This window comes from Haliotis cracherodii, unplaced genomic scaffold (genome assembly GCF_022045235.1).
Source record: "Haliotis cracherodii isolate W230 unplaced genomic scaffold, xgHalCrac1.p SCAF_4, whole genome shotgun sequence".
Taxonomy (NCBI): domain Eukaryota; kingdom Metazoa; phylum Mollusca; class Gastropoda; order Lepetellida; family Haliotidae; genus Haliotis; species Haliotis cracherodii.
In genome coordinates this window covers 47,041,614-47,065,481 of record NW_027266297.1, presented here as the reverse complement: position 1 = coordinate 47,065,481, position 23,868 = coordinate 47,041,614, and the positions used below count along the sequence as shown (strand labels likewise).

The 23,868-nt window shown below is 41.4% G+C and overlaps 1 protein-coding gene across 3 annotated transcripts in view; it reads right to left on the bottom strand.

Moving 5' to 3' along the window:
* The window catches only part of LOC139478445 (ubiquitin carboxyl-terminal hydrolase 24-like), a 213,002-nt gene that overhangs the window by 119,908 nt on the left and 69,226 nt on the right, over nucleotides 1-23,868 (bottom strand). For all 3 annotated transcript variants that reach the window (XM_071260905.1, XM_071260906.1, XM_071260907.1), the window contains exons 26-33: nucleotides 20,478-20,522; nucleotides 18,468-18,553; nucleotides 16,233-16,317; nucleotides 13,981-14,154; nucleotides 9,655-9,848; nucleotides 8,753-8,915; nucleotides 6,050-6,209; nucleotides 755-910 (exon numbers count right to left, since the gene is read on the bottom strand). In XM_071260905.1, coding sequence (XP_071117006.1) covers nucleotides 755-910; nucleotides 6,050-6,209; nucleotides 8,753-8,915; nucleotides 9,655-9,848; nucleotides 13,981-14,154; nucleotides 16,233-16,317; nucleotides 18,468-18,553; nucleotides 20,478-20,522 — 1,063 coding nt within the window. The remainder of the gene's footprint in view (nucleotides 1-754; nucleotides 911-6,049; nucleotides 6,210-8,752; nucleotides 8,916-9,654; nucleotides 9,849-13,980; nucleotides 14,155-16,232; nucleotides 16,318-18,467; nucleotides 18,554-20,477; nucleotides 20,523-23,868) is intronic.

Below are 23,868 nucleotides of genomic sequence, written 5' to 3'. Positions count from 1 at the left end.
CGCGGCGGGGGATAACTAAGTTCCCAATAAGCAACATAACTAAGCGCTAGATTTAGACAGTGCTGGTCAGTTTGTTTACACAATCTGATCAAGCTGTTATGACAGTCGCCAACCGTGTATGACAGCGTCTTTGTTCATGGTAACTGTGTCAAATAATCTTACAAACTGCTGAAAATGTCCAGTACCAGCAGCTGAGGTGAATACATAAAACAGTCATTAATGTTCAAAGGATTGCACTAACTTCAATAACAACACTTGGAAGATCTATCTCTTATTTGAAGATGCCATATTGTGAACTTCTTGCTTTTGATTTCTTTTTCAGTCACCAGTCAAGCAGTTGAAGTTAAGTTTGTGAAGACATCAAATGATATTATCGAATCGAACTGCTATCACCCGTACTATATCATGGAATTGCAAGTCTACAGTCTTGGTGTCATCATTTGCTGATTAGTTATCGAAGTTCAAAAGTAGGGCTACTTACATTAATTTCATGACGCACAAGGCCATGCGTAGTCACTTGTATTAATTTGGTGACGCATTAATTTCATGACTTATGGTATACTATGGCAGTGACAGGTGGTGATCATGTCACAAAAACTGCACCCAGGAATATGGTCATCAGCTCAAATCTCGGATCTGATTTGGATATAATATTTCAAAATGAGATCAACATGATCCAAACCAGATGAAACTGAACCTGTCTCCATGTCTTCCATGGACTCCATGTTGTCTGTACTAACTCTATATCACCCACCTGTAAATTCAGGCCGTTTTTGAAGACATGTAACCAGAATCTCCAGAGCTTCTTTGGCAATGTTTGTATCTTTGGTTGGTATGTTGATGTGGTGAGAACACACGCCAGCATGTAGACTCTGACAGTCACTGTCACTGTTTGTACTGGCAGAACTACCTGAAATATACATACACACGAGCATTGTCACTGATTGGAAATTTTAGTTTTGATATACCAGTATCAACTCAAAAGAGTCACGATATATTGCAATATAGCAATTATAATAAAATTTGTTATTCATTATATGACATTTTCCATGTAGACCTGCAATTAATTAAATTAATACTAAATATGAATAAGGCTGATCCTTGAAATGCTTAACTTAATTTCTGCCTTTTCATTGTCCATCTTAACCATGGTTATCTTTTTGAATGTAAACATTTCAGTGGCCATGAACTGTTAATTAAGGATTGCTATAATAAATATGTATCTATATATCACAATAACATCCCTCATACACACATGCTCTTGGAGCATCCTAAGTTAGAGCCTACCATTAGAATGTAACACCATAAAGTTTACTACCCACAGGTCACAATACCCTTGCAAAAGTTTGATTTTGTGGCAAGGTACACAAGCAAAATAATGCCTTGTTACATCAGTCTAGCAACAGAGTTCCTGGGGTCATCAAGGGTGCATAAGCTCTTCTCAATGATCTTTCATCTCAACATGCTTTGTCAATGCATAAGACCTGTAACGTTGAGAGTTCTTAAATGGTTTACTAAAAATGGACTGCAGCTGCACATTTTTTAACAAGCACCAGTTTATGAAAGCTTTATTATTTTCAACATATTGTTGTTTCTTGATCATGGGGAAAAAGGATTCATAAATGCTATCTGATTTACATGTATTGATTTATTTTATCAATTCCGTAATTATTATAGAAACCTGAGTATTTCACATATATTATACTTGTCCTGCTGTAACAGTATGCAGTTTGCTTCTTTTATCTTCAATACTCTTAACATGGAGTGAAAAAACATTTCAGATGGTGACCAGATGGAGTTACTTGCCCTTGATATCCCTCTTGTTTCATATTTCATTACTCCCTGCTGCAGCAGGGTAAGTATGTAACATTATAAATGTAATTATCCCACAGCATGTCCGTCGCATCATCCTCTCCGAGTGACTGTTGCCAGATGCATTGAACTGATCTAGACTTATTTCAGTCTTTGCCAAGAGGTGTATTCACAAGCTGGTCCCATACCATCAACTCATGAAGTCTGGTCAATGAAAAAGCTCAGCTGATTGTATCACATCCATGTGCTGATATTTTGAGATTTGAAGCCTCCCGTAGTAAACAGAACAAAAATGTGTAACTCCTGCCTGAGGCTACAGTCAGAAACCTAACAGGAAACTACGAGGGAACCTCCTGGTACCTTACCCCTAGTGTCAGAGGCTAAAGAACGTAATTGTATACTCACACGCAAAAGAAATGCAAGTGGTTTTTAGCAAATAGGTAACAAACACAGAACCATAAATTGATACGAGTTTTAGCATGTAGTGAAGCCTGATGGTGTTATCAGTAAAAACGCAACATAAAAAACGAATTGCAAAACGCACCATTTCAATGAATATGTGGGCATCATGCACCCATTTCTCGCGAAATCGAAAATGCACGAACTGTCAGGAACTGTAGTGGGTATAAAACTGTGGCTGATTCTTGGACCTACCACTCCTTGGTCAACAATGCCACGCCTATCTCAAATTTAGAGAAAACAGACCATCGGACGTTTGGAAGCTGGAGAGTCTATCCAAGATGTTGCCCGTCATTTCAACGTTAACATAACCACAATTTACCGTCTCCTGCATCGATACAATGCTACACAGACCACAGATGACCTTCCTCGGAGCGGTCGTCCTAGGGTCACCACACCTCGACAAGATCGGCAGATTACCCATCAACACCAGCGACATCCGTTCCTAACTGCAAGTGAAAGTGCTCGACAGACCATAGGAACACATAATCGACACATTAGCCGGGACACTGTGATCAGACGTCTCCGTTCCAACAACCTCAGATGTCACCGACCAGCAAGTCGTCCTGTTCTCCAACGACGGCATCGACAAGCACGACTTCAGTGGGCACAGGGCCATCACAATTGGCTTCATTGTGAGTGGAGGCGTGTCATCTTCTCTGATGAAAGTCGCTTTTGTGTCTCGGAAGACGGAAGAGTCAGAAATTGGCGGCGTCAAGGTGATCGTTTCGCTGACAGAAACGTTGTGGAAAGGGATCCATGGGGTGGACCTAGCTTCATGACATGGGCAGGGATTGGACTTAATGCGAGACTTGGACCTATGTTCTTTCTGAATGTTGGTCAAGGTCGGGGACATGGCGTCACTGCTCAGCAGTATATCGACCAAGTGATCAGACCCCGCGTTGTTCCATTTTTTGCACAACATCAACAACACATTTTCCAGCAGGACAACGCTCGTCCCCATGTTGCCAGAGCTACCATGGCCTTTCTGCAACAACACAACATCCGTGTTCTACCGTGGCCAGCCCTCAGCCCTGATCTGAACCTTGTGGGATGAGGTTCAAAGGCATCTGCACAATGTGCGCCCAGTCCCCACAACTGCTGATGAACTACGCACAGCTGTTCTGGATGTGTGCAGGAGGATCCTGAGGGCCTTCACAAATCATCTGATCCACTAAATGTACAGAAGATGTGTGGCAGTGATCAATGCTAATGGTGGTCACACCAGGTATTGACTGACATTTTGGGTATTGACCCGGAACTGTGTAAGCCCTTAACATTTGAAAAGGGCTCAATTATGTCATCGGCCTTTAAATCCATTAAACTGTCTTGAGTCAAATTTTTGTCAATCTTGCCCTATTAGTATTTCTTGTCTTTACTGTTGAAAATAAATATCATGTATACTGCATACTCGACTTGCGTTTCTTTTGCGTGTGAGTATATATAGTACACTGTTGGTCAAGGCTGATCTGACATCGACATAGGATCCACTACCACCAGCCAACTTCTGGATAGGCATGAAGCAGGATTTATGTCATTTCCTGAGGTTGGAAATTAATAAAGACGAATGACATACTCCACTGTTAAATCTCACATGTAATACTTGGATGAAGGTGAATCTGTCTGTTGAAACCAATCTCACAGCAATAAGTGTAGAGGCGAGTTTGTGAGGACAAGGTGATGGCAATCCAACATGCTGAAAAGCCTCCAATATTGTCCCCCACAACCATAAGGAAAGAGTATTACGTGTCATACCAGTACAAGAAATACTAGTGACAGTTCATCACGCTGTTGGCATAAAGGCCATGTCATCTGCAGATATTGTTTAACTACCTAGACTGGACACAAGGAAATATCCCAAAATGAAGGATAAGGGAGAGAAGGTAAAAGTATTAGAAGCATGACCATTCATCATTCCAAGGGATGAAATCCCACCTCAGGTCTAGGTGTACTTCATCTGCATTGCCTCTGTCATGGGTGCCTTGAGTGACATCAAAAGTCTGGATTTCAACAATCCTTGCTGCCTTTGCTGGAGCTATCAGAAAGTCAGTTTTCAGTTTGGAGTTAAATTCAATGACTTCAGGTGCCTATAATTTCAAGTGTCATCAAACACTGAGATCTCTCCATGGGTCTCGTCCCACAAAGCGATCGTAGCGCTAAGATGACTGTAACTGCCATACTTTAACATAGACTTTCGACAGTCGTAGCTCAGCGATCGCTTTGTGGAATGGGGCCCAGGTCAGTGGTCAAAATCTGTTGTTTCGTTGACCCTCTTGTTGGAAACCTTTACTGATAGCCGAAATCTCTGGTGCCTTGCTCATCATGTAAGACCTTGAAGCAGCTGGAAGTGTTGACTGCTTGTACATTGTGTCATATGTGAGCAATCTTAATGGCAGTAGAAACTGTTGCAAATACATTTGTAGTAATTGTCTGCGGATAGCACAAGAATGGGTGATTTTTTTACATAAGTTTAGATGATTATCTTTTGAGTTGCAAGTTTTGAATGCATCATCCAACAATTTCAGCAGTCTGAGTATCATAAATACCACCCTTTCCTCATGTTCTTTCAGGTCGAAAGTACAAGCACTCATTTTCTTTTGGAACCATATGCATGAAGCATGGGATCTTATGTAAAAACAGCAGCTACCTGGAGGAGACATCTTGTGGGGGCGACTAAACCAGAGTCCTTGTCTTCCAATAACTGAGTGAGTGAGTTGGATTTAACGCCGCTTGGAACAGTATTTCAGTTATTTCCAGATTCCAAATGTGAATACACATTAGCAGTTGAAGGTGTAGGCACTATAAAAGAGCTCTTACAGATGTGAATACATGTAACCCCATTATGACCCCTCCCTCTCCCTAGTGATCATTGAATAAATATCAAATTTATAATATTTTTATTTCAAGAAAGAGAACTGAATTATTTTTTAATGACCACCCATAATTCTGTGAGCATTTTTAGTGACATCAAAGCTAGGATCATACATCACACAAAGTTTCACCTCATAAGGCCTTGCTGGGACAGACAATGTGCCATGACAAAATCTCACTGACTTTCCATCAGGTGAGCTAAAATATGAAGGTTGTCAGTCACACGAATCTGTCAAATAACTTTCACAATCTTACAAATGTTTCCTTAGCTTTGAAATTTACACTTTTCTCTTGGTCATCAAGGACCCTTATTAGCATATGTGTGAAGGGAAAGCTGCCCTTTTATATGACAGTCATTTGAGAAAATGATCTTTCTTGGATTGTCTTCTGTTCAAAGCAGATGAATTAATGACTGGGTTAGATAATAAGGTGTATGGATCAGAAGAAACAAGACATATGACTACTAGGGATGAGTAGTGGAGGTATAAAGTGTATCACAAAATTTTGCAATGCAGAAAGACGTATTGCGATACGTATCACGATATATTGGATAATTCTAAATTATTAATTCAGAAGCAGTCTGATACATTAAGGTATGAACTGATGTTCACATATGGAACAAAACAAGATGCTGGTACAACATAATGTTCACTCAGTCAAGGAATACACAGCCATCTTGGGAACCAGGATGCTCGCTCCAGGGCAGCGAAGGCAGTTGGCAAGTATAAAACATTAAACACATGCTAAAAATCCCAATCTGAAATAATACTATATAATGAACATGAAAAAGTGATATTGTGATATGTATCGTGGAAAGAATGCACCTCAATGTACTGGCATTACCTCACACCTTCAATGACTACTGAAAGCAAAATGAGGAAACTGTTGTACAACAAGCAATATGTACCTGTGCTACTCTGCCTACTCCTGTGTCCACAGCTATAGCTCTCTCTGCTCTCTCGGATGGGATGGTTGTAACTGAGTAGATGCAGTCTTCCCGCTGCTGCTGCCCATGTGACTTTCATAAAGCAGGACACTGTGTCAGTGAACTCCTGACTTCCTACAGTCTGCAACAATATACACATGGTAGACAAATATAGTTAAACCATGTTCTGTACCTCATCAGCAACATTATAGATAAAACAGTACCACAGCACTGTAGCTCACCTGGATATGTAGTCCACAGTTATGTCAACAAAGACAGCCACTAAATTCAAATATTTCCTCCACATATACTAAGGACTAAAAATGAACATACATACAATCAAGTTTCAGTTTCATTGGTCCAGTGGTTTCTAAGAAGATTGTTTTTACAGTGCAAAGAAGAGAGAGCATTTCTGAAAATTGTGAAAGGTGAAATAGAGGTCAAAATTCCAAAAATCACTAAAAAACGACCATATATGTTATGACCCAAAAACCAACAACACAAAACAAAAAATATATATTTCATTTGCTGTGGATTTAAAGTCTTGATCAATTTGGTGTGTCTTCATTGCTGGGAATAGGAATGTCACGTTTCAGCTTCACATCTTACCGAGGCAAGGCTACAAAAATGACTACAAAATCCCAGTTTCCACCCTTGTCGTTCATTGGAGGTTGACGGGATGATCGTGGGAACAATTTTAAAATCAACGCTGTATCTAATAGCTATGTTTGCTATGTCCACCACCTCCAAAGCATGGATGGGGACAATGTCCTTCCTCAACCAAGTAACCTTTAACGCTGACCATATAGATAATATTGCAAATTCTTTGTCATATGCCGAGATCAGATCCTTCAGCATTAGGTCCAGCGGAATGGGGGTAGACTTGGACCAACAGTGTCTCGTTTATCCACGCCCAGGCCAGTGTTTCCTGGAGATGGACTGCATCATCTGCAACCAGGAGGGATCCATATAGGGAGCCTAGATGAGCTGCTTTGGCTCCAGCTGGAAGAGTGGTTCCGAATCCCAGAGGTGATGTGAGCACCGGTGAGGCCATGTAGCTGCTTAAGAGCACTGGCCCCGGTGCTGAAAACAGGTGGTAGCTTGTGGAAAGGCAGATCTCTGGGTCATGGGTGCCAAGGGTGGCACCAATGCTGGGGTAGTCATAGAATCCCAGAGGTCGCTGAGAGTGCCGGCAGCGGCATGTAGCTGCTCAAGAGCGAAGGTCAGAATCCCAGAGGCACCACTGGTGCCCTTTATAGCTATTCAGGAGCACTGGCGCCGGCGCTGGTAACAATCTCTTGGTCGTTGGCACCAAGAGTGTTGCAAGCGCCTGGGCGGTCATAGACGTGTAGATAGGCGTAGTTGGCAGTGTCTGCAGTACTGTCGTCTCTCGACACTGGCACCTATACTTGTGAGGTGTTTGTCAACGTAGATAGAAGAGATGCAGGGGAGGCCGATCTCAGTGGGGTAGACATTGGTAGGGAACAAGATGGAGTAGCCGTGGCTAGTGGAGATGTAGCAGAGGAGTATGACATCTTCTATTCAGCTTGTCTACAAGCTTGCTGCAAACGGCGCTTCAGAGACCCTCAAACAGACTACAACATTAGCTCAAATGACTTTCACTCAGTTCAGCTAAAAAGTAGAATTCTTAGAACTCTAGGTATGTTCATAGGAATCTGTAAAACTGGACACTGATTTATCCAGATATCTGTCAATACCAGACCAAAATTTACCCTCCCAAACTTCCACAATCATTCAGCATAAAGTATAATTTTGAGTCTGGATTTGGGGCTAAAATTTGGAGAAACGTCCAACATATCATGTAATTGATGCTCAATATTAGGATGAGCGTATCACATATCTCTTTTACATGTCCAGTAAACTGTCCTCAACAATAGGCTGCCACAAACTATGATGTATTGCCTAAATAACATCATTCTAACTTGTACAAAAGCACTTGGGACATTTGCAACCTTCACAGACTGACCTGACCTGTATCATTTGAATGGGTCTTATTTCGGAGATAGATACTGTGGTTTCAATGTAGAGCTAGGTTACCTGTAGATGTAAAGACACAAAATTGAATGCGGGACAGAACACAGTATATGAACAAATGAAAGTTCTAAAGGCCATGTGGTTTTAGAGGAGATGAAAATGAAAATGATTACTAAGATGTGCAAAGATACATGCTTTAAGTTCAGCGACCTTAACAATGAACAGTGAATGGACCAAAACCATTATGGTGTCATCATCTGTGTGCACATGCATGGCAGATATCAGCTCACCTTCATCAGGCTGAACTAACAGTGTAACATTGAGATGACATACCATGACCAAAGTGTAAACAAAACAAAGTATTCAATATACCAGCCGCCCACACAATCACAAAACAAAGTCATGTATCTCATTGTACCAAAAAGTGTTAATCCTTAATCCTAAAGTCTGTGAGTAACAAAAACAAAAGAATGCCTCTTTTGTTTAAATGCTTCCTTTCACTAATTATAAACCTCATCACTTTTATAACGTTCAGTTTCACTGTTCACACATCCTGTCACTTCAATCTGTGCTAGGATTCACTAATTATAAACCTCATCACATTTACGTCCCGGTTTCACTTTTCACACATCCACTCACATCTGTGCTAGGTTTCACTAATTATAAACCTCATCAACATCGACAAACTACCTTGATTGCATGACTGCCCATGGAAACTGTAGATCGGACAGAATGTGTAGATCCGTGTGCAGGAGAGGCAGTAGCAAGCGCCGTAGCCCCCTGGGATGGAGTAGCTTCATCATCTAGGGGTCCTCCAGGGTCCCCTATTACTGTCTCCCCACACAACAAGTACCTGGCCATCAACAAACAGCAACATCAATATACAGACCCTTAAAAACCACAGTATGTTGTTTGTTTGTTGTTTGACGCTGCACTGAGCAATCCTTCAGCAATATGACAGCGGTCTGTAAATATACATGATGGGCGTCGATCTGCTCAATTGGGCTACAATAACATGCATCAGTGATGTCACCCAGCCCGACCACCCCATCCAATGAGTCATCTTTTACAACAAGCATTGGTTGCTGAAGACCTATTCTAACCCGGATCTTCACAGCAGGCCACAGTATGTGTTGCTATCTGGGTGGAATATTACGTTATTACATGAACATGGCTACATGAAGGAAACAAGTGAGTTGGGTTTAAAGATGCTTTGAACATCATCCAGTCATATACCTCAGCGTGTTAACTTAATGTGGGAGGAAAACCCGAAGTGATGCAGCTCCCCTACATTTACCATTTTGGTGAAACCCACATACAAAATAATCAGGATGAATTCGGAATTTGAACCCACAATACTAGGTTTCCAGTTACATATGGCACAAAAAAGGGACATAACTCTGCCCAGTGACAAGTGGCGCCTTAGACTAATGAGCCACCCATGCCCCTTCAATGTTAGGAATAAATATGAGTTCAATAACAGTGTGGATAATACATGGATAGACAACAGGCAACATACACCTAATCATTAACTAGAACACTCAACACTGCCTCCTAGTCTTTCAATGTGTTTGCTGTTACAATTGACTGACCTTGCCAGCTGAAGGCAAACAGAATAGCAGCCCTGTCTGATCTCATAGTTGATATCTGAAGGAAGAGACTCAGGCTGCAGGACGTTCACCACCAGTGACAGGCCACCTGCAGCCAGGAAGTCATCACAGAAGGTTTGAGAGCTGAGTCGGGTACCAATATCATCACCAGTGGGCATTAGCTTCCCGCTCACAACCTACAACAAAAACAGTATTCTTGCTAGATTATTGTAACACTAACACACACAATGAAACAACATCGCTATACCTACATCAAACAATATCACTATACCTACATCAAACAATATCACTATACCTATATCAAACAATATCACTATACCTACATCAAACAATATCGCTATACCTATATCAAACAATATCACTATACCTACATCAAATATCACTATACCTATATCAAACAATATCACTATACCTACATCAAACAATTTCGCTATACCTATATCAAACAATATCAGTATACCTACATCAAACAATATCACTATATCTATATCAAACCATATCACTGTACCTATATCAAACAATATAACTATATCTATATCAAACAATATCACTGTGCCTATATCAAACAATATCACTATACCTATCACATCCAAAGCATGAAGAAGTTATCAAAAACATTTACCATAATGTATCAAATCTAGTGCTGCTGTGAATATGTTCTGAACAGTTCATAATGTCAACAAAGATAGACACTAAACATGAGATGTTGTCAGCAATGATATTCAATATCAATATCAATTTCTGCATAAATACTGACGACTAACGGACTGCAAATATGAAACAATCAACTAAATTTCCCGAATAATTGTAATCTACAACAATTAATGTAAGTTGTAATACTGTATAATAGAAAACACAATGGTCCAAACAGCTTTACCGGGTACACAGAGTTGGAGCATTATAACCCCCTTCTGATGATATTAATTAACCTATCCATGCCAGGGCAGTGTTAACCACGGCACAAACATGCAGGGAAGCTAACTCTCAAGCAGTCCAAAAAATTTATATGGCACCAGGCTGAAATGTGAGACTCTTCTTCAATGTATCAAATTCAGGAGCCCACAGATAGATATACAAGAGGACAAATTTATCAATAACCCCTGTAATGGTAAATGGTTGTCAAAATAAATATATGAAACTTGTTGCCATGGAAACTCGAAACATATTTGTTCAAGAAATATTACAAACAATCAAAATGCACCAGTTGATAATTAGACCTATCTATGTGCCAAGTTTGGTGAAGAAATATTGTATGGTTTTCAAGATCTGCTCTGGAAACAAGCACTATCCTAATTTGCAGTCTAAGTCAAAGTTGATGCCATAAAAACTGAAAAAATGAATTTATTAAAAAAAAACCATACTTATAAAAAGTCACCACTTCACATAGACCTATGTATTGTACGGTTTCAATATCTGCTCTGGAAACAAGCACTACTGCCATTCCCAGCCCTCGTCAGAGTTGTTGCCACACTAACTCCAAAATTTTTATTTTTTTTAAATCCAAACTCTCAAAAGGCACCAGTTCACCACTAAACCTAGCAATGTGCCAGGCTTGGAGAAAAAATACTGTCCCTTATTCTGCTATAGAAACTACATTTTGCGCAGACGGAGGGTTGGACATTGTCCATCTTAACAACCACTACAAATTGCGTAGGGGGATAAAAATAGTACCACATACCACAGCACTGTAGTTTGAGGGGATGGATAGGCAGGCTGTCATTTCCTATTGTGTCAGGATAAGTACGGTATATAAAATAAGGGGAATACTGTGACTCCCTTTATCCTATTATCCCTCCACAACAGTATGCAATTATTCCAAAGTAGGACGGTGGGTAGGATAAACTGCATATCCCCATTTGCGATTGATACTAGACTGCCACTTAGCCTTCAACCCATGGGTCTGTTCAACTTCACTTGTCCCATAATACATCATCACCCTGCCTGATTACAGGTAAGGCGGGGTCTGAAATTATGTTGCAACTGGAGATACGCGAAAGATCTGGAACTGCATTTACCCTCACGATACACAGTACCCTCGGTACGGAGGTTAATGCAATCATTCCGTAGAAAGAAACAACAAACATGCAGGTGTACCAGTATGAGCCTTAAAATTGCAGGCGCACCATTTAAATTCAGCAACGGTGATGGGGAGGAGCGATGAATACAGATCTCAGACGTGTTTGTGTGAAGTGCTATTGTGGACACCAACACCCGAATTCAGATGGGAAGCTCTAGGCAGACCCAAACCAGCACGGTGTAAGCTTGAAGAATGGTGGACGGTAACCAGAATGACAGCATATTCTTGGAGATATTCCAATGACCTTTGTAACTGAGTATTTTGCGTGAAGTGCCATTGTGGACACCAACACCAGAATTTAGATGGGAAGCTCTATTCAGACCCAAACCAGCATGGTGTAAGCTTGAACAATGGTGGACCGTAACCAGAATGACAGGGTATCCTTGGAGATATTCCAATGACTTTCCTCAGTGGTCAGGAAGAAAGTTTTAGCATCGCCTGCACCAAGAGGAGGTGCTGAAGTTGAAAATGAAATCCCATGCAATTTAAAGCGGAGAGATGTGACCTTATCCAGAGCCTGCTGCAACAGCGCAGGAATAGTTGACCAAGTTATATGCAGGGACCGTGTAAGATGGTGCAGTATTCTTTGGATCGAAAGAGCAGTTTGCAGAAGGTAGTGGGGCAGGTTCCTCTAGTTTAAGGATTCATGATCAACAGGATCCGATCCCTTGAGGTATAGAGTGGCTGCTTCCCAGCCTTAGAGGTAGCAACAAGAGGAGGCCCTTGGCGAAGATCACAGTTGCTGAACAGGAATGCCTGATGAGCCATGACGGGTGACGAATGAAGTATGGGGGTACCCCGAGGAGATTAGAGTCATAGTATCTGTGCCTGTGTATACGGTGTCTGGTGAGGCGTGTGGAGAAAACTTGCACCTATGCCATATGAGGATGCGCCGGGAGAGGAGCCGTAAAGTGTGCGGTGCCTGGCTAGGCGCATGGAGATACATTTGACGCAGCGCCAGCACCACAGGAGGCTCCAGATCGACTGACATGATAGGATGTGAGGAGGCACTTGCCAATAGGCATCAGTAGTAGACAACAGGAGATGAGGTGATCCAAAGAGAGAGTGAGTGAGTGAGTAGGGATTTACTCCGCTTTCAGCAATATCACGGATATATTCAATTCAAATGACACACAAATGTAGAGTGGGAGCAAACACGTCTGTTCACTGCAGGCGATAACGGAAAAAGTGATTAGTAGTAAGGGAGCATGGTGGGAGCAGGGAGGTCGGAGGGTGTGTTCCGGGGATTGTTGTTTTTACAATGTTCTACATTGTTATACAGTGATCCCTCTCTATTGTGCTCTTCGATAAAGCGCTACCTCGGTTACTACGCACGGTAACGCATGGCTCCCCAAATTTGTGAACACTTTTTATACTGAGAGTTTTACACATGATTGTATTGTTGTTCGTTGTTCATTTGCACATAACGCTTCTCATTGCATAATCAACCGTTTATCGCTGAATAGAGTTCTAATAATCTGTTTGAAAACATCCGTGGCAAGTCCCAGAAATACGATTGTTCTGCTACTTAACTTTTCACACTATACATCCTTTGATCTTAGAAGCGCATGCATGCAATAAAAGAGAACCACAAGCAAATCCAATTTGAGGCGACACTGTCAACACACATGTAGTTGCTGTCACAACACGACGATCATTCCTTTTGATTCGGATCAAGTAACCGTATCAAACCAATTAATCTGGCTTGAATGTGTATCTATATTTGTATGAATGTGTATGAATGCGCACATGTAATAATTTCTAGTGCTGGTCAAAACTCTCGTTTTCCGTATTTTAAGCAACATGACCAATCAATGCCACTGAAACACTCTGTACTTGCGTTATGAATTGTGATTGGCTCTTCACTCATAGCGTCTGTTACTACCATTATTGATCGATATTTTCATGTAAGTAGAGTACTTTCACATTGAATGTGACAGTTAAGGCTTGTAAATAATAACAAACGCCGAAAACATAATGGATATATTTTTTACACTATGAACCGTAAACAACTTGTATCATTGCAATGTGCGAGACAAGGCGAAGATCGTGAGATTGGCCGAGCGCGCTCCCCTGCCTCCGCCTTGGTTAAACGGCTCATCGTCTATAACGCCCACCAATTATTTAGAGCCCATTGGTAGCGTTGTAGCGAGGGACCACTGTATAATCAAAGCAAGAAGGAATATTGCATACTGTTGTGGGGGGATAAAATATTAAAAACAGGAACTTACTTCAAGATTGTAAAGTACTCGAAATGCTGACATCTCTGGTCCGGTTACATCAAAAAGTGATTTCAGCACTTCCTTGGGTGCAGGCCGTGTACTGTTGGCAGCTGGGTTAGGTGATTTCCTGGGACTAGATTTCCCAGAAGATACATCATCACTGGATGAGGATGGCTTCAAACTCTATAAATACCACATGACAATTTTTGCAAAGACTATGATCAGAAAATACAAATTCTAACACAGCTTCATAAGAACTAGGCTTTTACATTAAGTGGCTGGTGACCTGGCCTTGTATAGTGGAGAACTTTGACACTGTTAGATGTGACATCATTTTTTCACTATAACACAAACATGTGTACCAGCTATGACTGACTTTCTGAATGATGGGAGTCAAGGCCTTCAACAACTGATGTACCTACCTTCTGACTGATGGGAGTCTAGGCCTTCAGCAACTGATGCACCTACCTTCTGACTGATGGGAGTCCAGACCTTCAGCAACTGATGCACCTACCTTCTGACTGATGGGAGTCCAGACAATCAGCAACTGATGCACCTACCTTCTGACTGATGGGGAGTCCAGACCTTCAGCAACTGATGCACCTACCTTCTGACTGATGGGAGTCTAGGCCTTTAGCAACTGATGCATCTACCTTCTGACTGATGGGGAGTCCAGACCTTCAGCAACTGATGCACCTACCTTCTGACTGATGGGAGTCCAGACAATCAGCAACTGATGCACCTACCTTCTGACTGATGGGAGTCTAGGCCTTCAGCAACTGATGCACCTACCTTCTGACTGATGGAATCCAGGCCTTCAGCAACTGATGCACCTACCTTCTGACTGATGGGAGTCTAGGCCTTCAGCAACTGATGCACCTACCTTCTGACTGATGGGAGTCCAGACAATCAGCAACTGATGTACCTACCTTCTGACTGATGGGAGTCCAGACAATCAGCAACTGATGCACCTACCTTCTGACTGATGGAATCCAGACAATCAACAACTGATGCACCTACCTTCTGACTGATGGGAGTCCAGACAATCAGCAACTGATGTACCTACCTTCTGACTGATGGGAGTCTAGGCCTTCAGCAACTGATGTACCTACCTTTTGACTGATGGAATCCAGGCCTTCAGCAACTGATGCACCTACCTTCTGACTGATGGGGAGTCCAGACCTTCAGCAACTGATGCACCTACCTTCTGACTGATTGGGAGTCCAGACAATCAGCAACCGATGCACCTACCTTCTGACTGATGGAATCCAGGCCTTCAGCAACTGATGCACCTACCTTCTGACTGATGGGGAGTCCAGACCTTCAGCAACTGATGCACCTACCTTCTGACTGATGGGAGTCCAGACAATCAGCAACTGATGCACCTACCTTCTGACTGATGGGAGTCTAGGCCTTCAGCAACTGATGCACCTACCTTCTGACTGATGGGAGTCTAGGCCTTCAGCAACTGATGCACCTACCTTCTGACTGATGGGGAGTCCAGACCTTCAGCAACCGATGCACCTACCTTCTGACTGATGGAATCCAGGCCTTCAGCAACTGATGCACCTACCTTCTGACTGATGGAATCCAGGCCTTCGGCAACTGATGCACCTACCTTCTGACTGATGGGAGTCCAGACAATCAGCAACTGATGTACCTACCTTCTGACTGATGGGAGTCTAGGCCTTCAGCAACTGATGTACCTACCTTTTGACTGATGGAATCCAGGCCTTCAGCAACTGATGCACCTACCTTCTGACTGATGGGGAGTCCAGACCTTCAGCAACTGATGCACCTACCTTCTGACTGATTGGGAGTCCAGACAATCAGCAACTGATGCACCTACCTTCTGACTGATGGAATCCAGGCCTTCAGCAACTGATGCACCTACCTTCTGACTGATGGGGAGTCCAGACCTTCAGCAACTGATGCACCTACCTTCTGACTGATGGGAGTCCAGACAATCAGCAACTGATGCACCTACCTTCTGACTGATGGAATCCAGGCCTTCAGCAACTGATGCACCTACCTTCTGACTGATGGGAGTCCAGACAATCAGCAACTGATGTACCTACCTTCTGACTGATGGGAGTCTAGGCCTTCAGCAACTGATGTACCTACCTTTTGACTGATGGGAGTCTAGGCCTTCAACAACTGATGTACCTACCTTCTGACTGATGGGAGTCTAGGCCTTCAGCAACTGATGCACCTACCTTCTGACTGATGGAGTCTAGGCCCTAAGCAACTGATGTACCTACCTTCTGACTGATGGAATCCAGGCCTTCAGCAACAGCTGGATCAGTGGGGATTAGCATCAGCAGCTTCCTCACACGCTTTGTGATCCTTTTGTCAAAAAACACAAATAAGCCTGGATCTGTAGTTCTTCTTACATTATACCAAATTTATTCATATGCAGTCTATGAAATTTCAGACGAGCAATCCACATTTCAATTACACAAATATGTATTGCTGAGAGGTTGTTGACTGATTGAGCAACATTGCCATATTGGCAAATGTTGCCAGACAGCAGCACAAGTACTTCACTTATGGAGATGGCCATCCTTGAGTTCGGACAGAGTTGCCTTGATTCAGGGAGGGAGTTATTGATTTCGCAGATGTCAGTTTGAAACTCTCCTGTAGGAGGAGGTGGATGACAATCTGGAAAGATATCCTTCAGGAAAGGACATCAATGTCCTGAAATGGTCAAAACCAGGGGTCCGGAAAATTAAAAATCCCAATCGGACATTTGCATTTAGGCCACGCCCCCTTCAAATAGCGTATTTTAGTACGACTTTTCACACAGTACAAGTTTACGTAGTCATAATATGATGAATTAAGAATTGTTTCAATTTAAATTGTTTAATTCACCGGACAATTAATAACAAATAATATTTTAGATATACATGGAAAACATACGTTTGTTTCTGTTATAATAACGATCTGTTAACGTAGCGAACGGTCTAATTAATATTCATGAGTTATATTCATGAGTCTGCTCAAGTGTACGCTTTGTAACATTTGGATCGAGACTATTATCCCATATTTGGTTATCACGTGACCTCACGGGAAAAGGGTTTTTTTAAACTAAAGATTTTTTTAAAAACAAGACAGATAATTTAATCACAAATACTAAAATATCCTTGATAGCAATAGTTATTTGAATACTTTTTTCATCTGTACTTAATTACTGACAATAAAAAAAATTGATATCGATCGTCCGAGAAAGCAAAATGGCGGTCAATCAAGATTCAATATACGACTAGCTACTGAAAACAATAAAATCTGCAAATCCTCATTGTATGTCAACCAAGTGAAAGTCGTTAGCCACGACTTACAAAATGATCGTCCAGACTTTGAGGGTATGGCAGATCCGCTCGACTGATCTGCATCGGTCGACTGGCTATCGTCATGCTTTCGCTACTTGTCTGAGGTTACGTATCGTAGCATTGTGAGGATAATGAGGTACATCGATGATGCAAGGTATTTATGTACAGTTGTAAACACCTTTCACTCAAATTTACAAGATGTTCTCAGTAATTAATCCTCGATTAATCAGTGTCAACTCAGTTTATTGCCTATTACAGTGATTGACCGATTGGACTGTCATGTAGGTACGATGTATTTACAGCAATCAAAACAAACAAAGCTTGTCAGTGTAGTTAATCTTCATTGTGTTGCAACTGCAGACAGAAACTGCTCAGTCCTAACTGTTAATCATGTCCGGTCGAAATTTAAGAATGTCCGGACAATACTTTTTAAAATGTCCGGTAAGCAATATTTTAAACCGGACATTTGAGATTCCCAATCGGACATGTCCGGCGCATATGACGGTTTCCGGACCCCTGGTCAAAACCCTTCCCAAGGAACAAACTGTGGCTATGGTTTAAATCGGTGACCCCTGTAACCAGTCCACATATATAAACCTAAGGAGTCCTGCTACATTTTCCCTGCTAGCCCCAGGTCTTCTATGGGAGTGAAGATAGACGGTACAGAGCATGCTTCTTCTGCACAGCTAGGGCGGACATTCTATCCCACTCTTCCAGGAGAGGAACCCCCCTTGCCAATAGCCAATAAAACAACCTGCCAACAGCTGGACACACACAGCAGACAAGCAGGCAATAACGAGTGTCAGTGAATGGAAGGTATATCGATATATCAGTCTAGTTTGAAAAAGGTAGAAACCTTGTAATACATCATGATGAAATAGCTATTCGTTTTTCCTCAGTGGGGAAACGCTTGGCTATTCTTCGACAAGTTAAAACTCACTGCTGTTATAAATAAGAATGGTAACTAGAATAAATGTCCTTTAAGGCATCACGGAGGTCAACTTGGTCTCAGTGGTACTAATATTCAGGAATTATGAAACTATGTACAATGTACAGAACACCATTTCCAACATCTAAATCAGGTAAACTGGAGTTGAACTATCATCATAGAAAGATGTTATGATGCTGTGTGTTAATGGAGAGGACACAGAGGCACAGGTGACTTACTTTGCTTCATCAAGCTCCGTCAGCTGATACAGCATCTCAAACACCTGACCTCCTTGTGCCATCACATAGCCTGGAAGCATCTTTTCCTGCAACAGTCAGGTTTCAATAGTCAGTCCACAGTGAATGTGTTCATTTTCACCAAGATTATTTGCAACTGATCAATCCGCAAGTAATATTGATGAGCACCTGAAATTTTATTTGACAGTCCATAATTTCTTGTGTACAATACACATTTCTTACAGAAAATAGAGCTGTGTTATACACACATGTATTTCCAAAGCAAAACAAGACCACTGGCATGTTAATAGCTCCCAACTAATTTGTCAATTTCTAAGGAGTATATTATGTCAAATACGGTAAATCAAATTAGTTGAAGATACAACCACTACCAAATGCTAGGATAAGATACAAGTACAACCACAACCAAATAATTAAAATTTGATTGTGTTCATTGAAATTCCTGCATTCTGATGAGCTGAACTGGTCAGGTGTTATTACACTCATTTCCCAGTGAATGTAAAAATTAAGCCATGCCCACTGAGGTGGACTACTTATTACAACGGAATGCCGGGGAATCCCAATATATTACAGCCGAGGGAATTCCCTTTCTGCTCACATGTATCGTCATGCACAGGACATTTTGCGAATTTCATGCATATTCATTGTCCAAACAACCCTTTGAGAAGGCCGAGAAGGAATGAAACAGCAAACGTACAGGCTCGCTCGCCTGTTTTTTTCCCATTCATCTCGGTTCCACAACTTTCATGCCATAAATTTCTTTTGTGAACAGACCAAACTGAAACAGATTGCAATTCTGGTTGCGCATGAATATTAATATATGGCCAAATATGGGCACTGCTGAGATTTCTATGCAAACACATTAACAACATGTTCCTGCTGTTGTGTCTGCCAACATGACAGCACCAACGCTCAACACCAACGCTTTTTAAGTATTTCTTCAACTAATGGCAATTTACGGGCATTGTTGTCAGTAAGCAGGATAACTGTTCGAAAGTTAAAACTTTCAATCTCGGACCAACACTGAGTCCTTCTCACCGACATGGTCCCTCCCGTGCAATCAAAATGATTCAGTTTCCTTGATCTATCAGCTGAATTTATATCCTGTCCATATCATTTTGGAAGAGGGAAATCAGAGTGCACGCCAAACACATTCATGTTAACTGTACAACCCCCATACTGAAGACGTGAAAATCAACAAACTCAAGTCTGCTTACATGTCAGTGGTCTGGTTGTTCAGTCGTGCATGTTCATTCATGAACAAACACCTTAGGAAGCAATGGCACAAAATATGCTTTGAATGGGGACACTGATGGCACAACCGGAACATCCAACATAAGTCTAGATATCTGTCCAGATAGTTTAAACTGACTTCATTTCAACACGCTTAACCTTTTACGTTATATCAAATTGAAAGTCGCGAGAGTGGTCCAGTGCGTCACGCTCATTGGCACCCTCGATAGAAGATCTCGCTTTCCTTCAGTTCGGCCTTGTAGTTGTAAAAGTGAATGCCGTCTCGCGATTTTACTGTGAATGAAAAAAGTTGTTCCCATGTGACAGAGGTCACTGTTATCCAATCAAAACGAATAAAACGAGGTCAACCTTGTATGACACACCTGAGACGTACGGATTTAGTATCTTCCCACCTGTATCTTCACCAAGTGAGTAATAAAACCGTCCCTTGGAGGATTTCGGTATAATATGAGAAAATGGTGCAAAACATTCCTTGAAAAAGAAAAAATAGTAATTTTGAAACATCTCCAGGTTGACCTTGACATGACTGGTCAACGTGTCATAGAAATTTCCCCGGGCAATAAAGGAGATATACATGACATGATATACATGGGATGCACTGGCAGTGGTCAAATTCAGACAAAATCATAAAACATCCCCATTTACATGATTGAATGATTACCAGACTGAAAAAGGACTATGGTATGAAAGCAATGAATGCTGGTGAAATCATATCACAACTGTAGATCATAGTATTACCTGTTCAAGATCGAAGGTTTGTTTGGAAGTGGGAGTTGAAGTGCTCTGAAACAAAAGATAAGGAAATATGTCATTAAATGCTATGTATGAACTATGTGTATGAGTGAGTGAGTGAGGTTTGATGCCGCTTTTAGCAATATTCCAGCAGTATCACGACAGGACTTTATGTGTTTGAAATAAACCTACCATCCCTTAGAGCCCAAGTAAGAGGTCATCATTTGATGACTAGACTATAACTATATCCTGCTGTAGGACCAGTGTGAGAGAATGTTATGTTATGGTTGTCTAGTTGATGTCTATCATTCTCCATCCTCTACAACACAATAATGTCAAAATAGAATTACACCAAAGATTACTGTACCCTGATCACTTAGTCAACAGCTCTAAATCTCAACCTCTTAAGACAAATGACAGCATGAATATCTAATATCAGATATCCTTAGAGAACATTTGTTTTCAAAAGGCTGAATAAGGCATAAATGTAGTTTTTTGAGCAAAGATATTATGTATACTTATCTTGACTCATACTTATTGCTTATCCCTCTCTCTTCCGAATAGTAGTGGAAACATCCTGTTCCGTGTTCCCAGAGAACAGTGAAAACATCTCCCCCCAACATACCCTGTGTCCGCTGAGACGCACCGTAACCTCGCAATACAGACCAGACCAGTACCTTGTCTTTTACCCTACTTAATGGTCCGAAAACACATCAGTGCAGAGAGGGGAGGCCGGGTGGGTGTTCATGCATATGACCCAGGATAAGTAAAAATAATATTTTTACTAAAAAAAAATGCATATTCTATCTTATCCTGACTCATACTTATTGCTTGAATCTCACTGAGGTGGTGGGATCCACATCATTCTGATTAACGTCAATCTGTTTTGTAAACCCCATTGGAACGTTGAATAATTTTTGTGATGTTTTCTTCTTAATCATTCTACTGGGGTACCACCTTCCTTTTTCGTGAGCAGCAAAAATGGAAGTAGATATTCTAGATTATGTGGATTTTTCAAGGTTTGCGAAGATTTGTAAGATCTTGCATGCCTAAAAAGATTATAATGTTAAGAGAAGATTGACATAGAACAGTAACCTGACTTTCCCGGATGGATGGCGGAGAGAGCCGGGACAATAAATTGTCTGTCTGGTTGGCCTGGTCACTGTTTTTTTTGCTATGAAGTCCCATCTCAAGTTGAGATGCGCTGATCCTGCCAAATCTAATGTGAAATCTATCGCATGGATCTCAGACATTCTGGCTGCTGTGGCAAGAGCCAGAAGAAACAGGGTTTTCTGTGTTAGATGTTTGAAGTCTGGCACTGATGACACAAATGTTGTTATCTGATTGTTGAATCTGGAAGCAAATAGGTCTATCAAGGGGTAACCTTTGTCCTTTATAACCAACAGGAATGCTTCTGGGTGAAGCTTTCTTTCTGTTGGTGATGGTTTGGCTGCTCTGTATAGGACATCAGCTAAGACATTTGCCACTCCTGGAATATGTATTGCCTTTACCGTTCAATTTCGTTAGAATTGTCTGTTCTGATGATCAGACTGCTTGCTAACAGTTGGGCCCAGATGGATATTGCTCGGATAACTTATAACTCGCATTACAGATAATTGACATGGAAGGATTTTTCTTTCTCAGACCATAGGCCTGACGTTACTTCCGGGTAGTGGTGTGCTCCCCAACACTGAATTTAATATCCAAGTGAAGGTGATTGTTGAAATGTGCCTCATTTAAAGAAGTTCCTGTGCAGACAATGTTACTGTCTACCATTAGGAGGTATTTCCTCAATTTGTGGGGTAATTGAAGTTTTAAATCCTGGTACTCTAGGTACAGATTTAGAAATCTCTGTTTTGGGCGTAAGTGTAGCCTCCCTCAAACAATTAGCACTTGAGCTGATATGAGTTGGCCGAGTAAACCTTGCCAATGGTTGATAGAGATTTGGTTGAGAATTACTGCTGGTAAGTAATTCTTGATTTTTATCCACCGATCTTCCAGTACTAGAATTCGATTCTGCCTCGTTAAAAACCAGATCCCTAGGAATTTGAGGTCCTTGGAGGGTTGTAGGTCTGATTTCTGATAATTTATTAACCAACCTACTTGAGTTAATAATTTCAGGGTGAAATTCAGTTAGCGTTGGAGTAGTTCTGTTGATTGTTGGGCTTGAACTCTGTTGTCTAGGTAGAAAGCACAACGAATTCCCTTTGTGTGGTCATACGTGTAAATAGCCACGGGGCTGAAACATTCGAAAGAGCAGGACTGCTCATTTGTAGTGTTGGCCTTTGAAAAGGAATCAAAGATATTTCTTGAACTTTGGATGAATGGGAATATGTATGTATGCATCCTGTAGAACTATGCTTGCGAGATAGTCATGCTGTCTTATGATTTGTTCAATAAAGGCAGATGAACCATTCTGAACTTTTCCTGTGTTTGGAGGTATTTCTTGTTGAATTTCCTCATGACATAAATCAAACTGTGGCTTGTGAAAACAGCTATTTTTTGCTCCTCTGTGACTGTTAGAACGTTTCTCTTTAGCTGTTTGGATTCCTCAGAATATATATTGCATCACGTCCTTGTTATTGTTACAAATGTGACCATTCAAAATGGTTGCTGCTTTCCAGGGTTGATGCAGTAACATTTTGATCAACAGGTCTGACCAATTAGATTGGCTATGAGGCCTTGAGATCCTTGCAATGTAAGACCTGTTGATACTGACCTCATATGATCAGAAATGAATTCTTTCTTTTGATCTTTCTTTTGACCGATTACAACTGAAAGTAGCAGTTTTTCGTTTTGTGGATCTTTTAACTCATCAATCATGGACCAAGGCATGGCTTGTCCATAGAATGAATGTCTGGTGATTACATCTAGTTGCGCTAACTTTCGATCTTCAATACGATAAGACCTATTCGTGGAGTCTTACGTGAGTGTATAATCTTCATCAATCTCTGGTTCTCGGAGAAAGGGAGACATGGCTAGAGCTTGTATGAACGTTGATTGATTAAAAGTGGGCTGTGCGAAGGCCAGTATCTGCCCAAAGGTATGCAGTTGCAATTCGCTTGTATCATGTGTGTTAAGAGCCTGATTGGACAAATAGGTGTTTGCAAAGGCTAAAACTGCATTGATCTGGCTTGTTGTATGAAGTAGTAGGAGATCTAATAGACCCCTTAACCTTTAATGATGATGGCAGAGCAGTAGAGGAAGATATATTCTTCTTCCTTTTTATACTTGTAGGTTATGGCTTTTAGACCATCTGGACTTCTCACTGGTAGACAACGAAGTAAGTAGGGTGGTGACTGTTATGTCATCAACGGGAGTAAGTTGGACATTATCCCTTCTTCAGACGAAGGACAAGGTGTAGACTTGCGTCGTTTCTTCCCTGAAGCTGGGGATA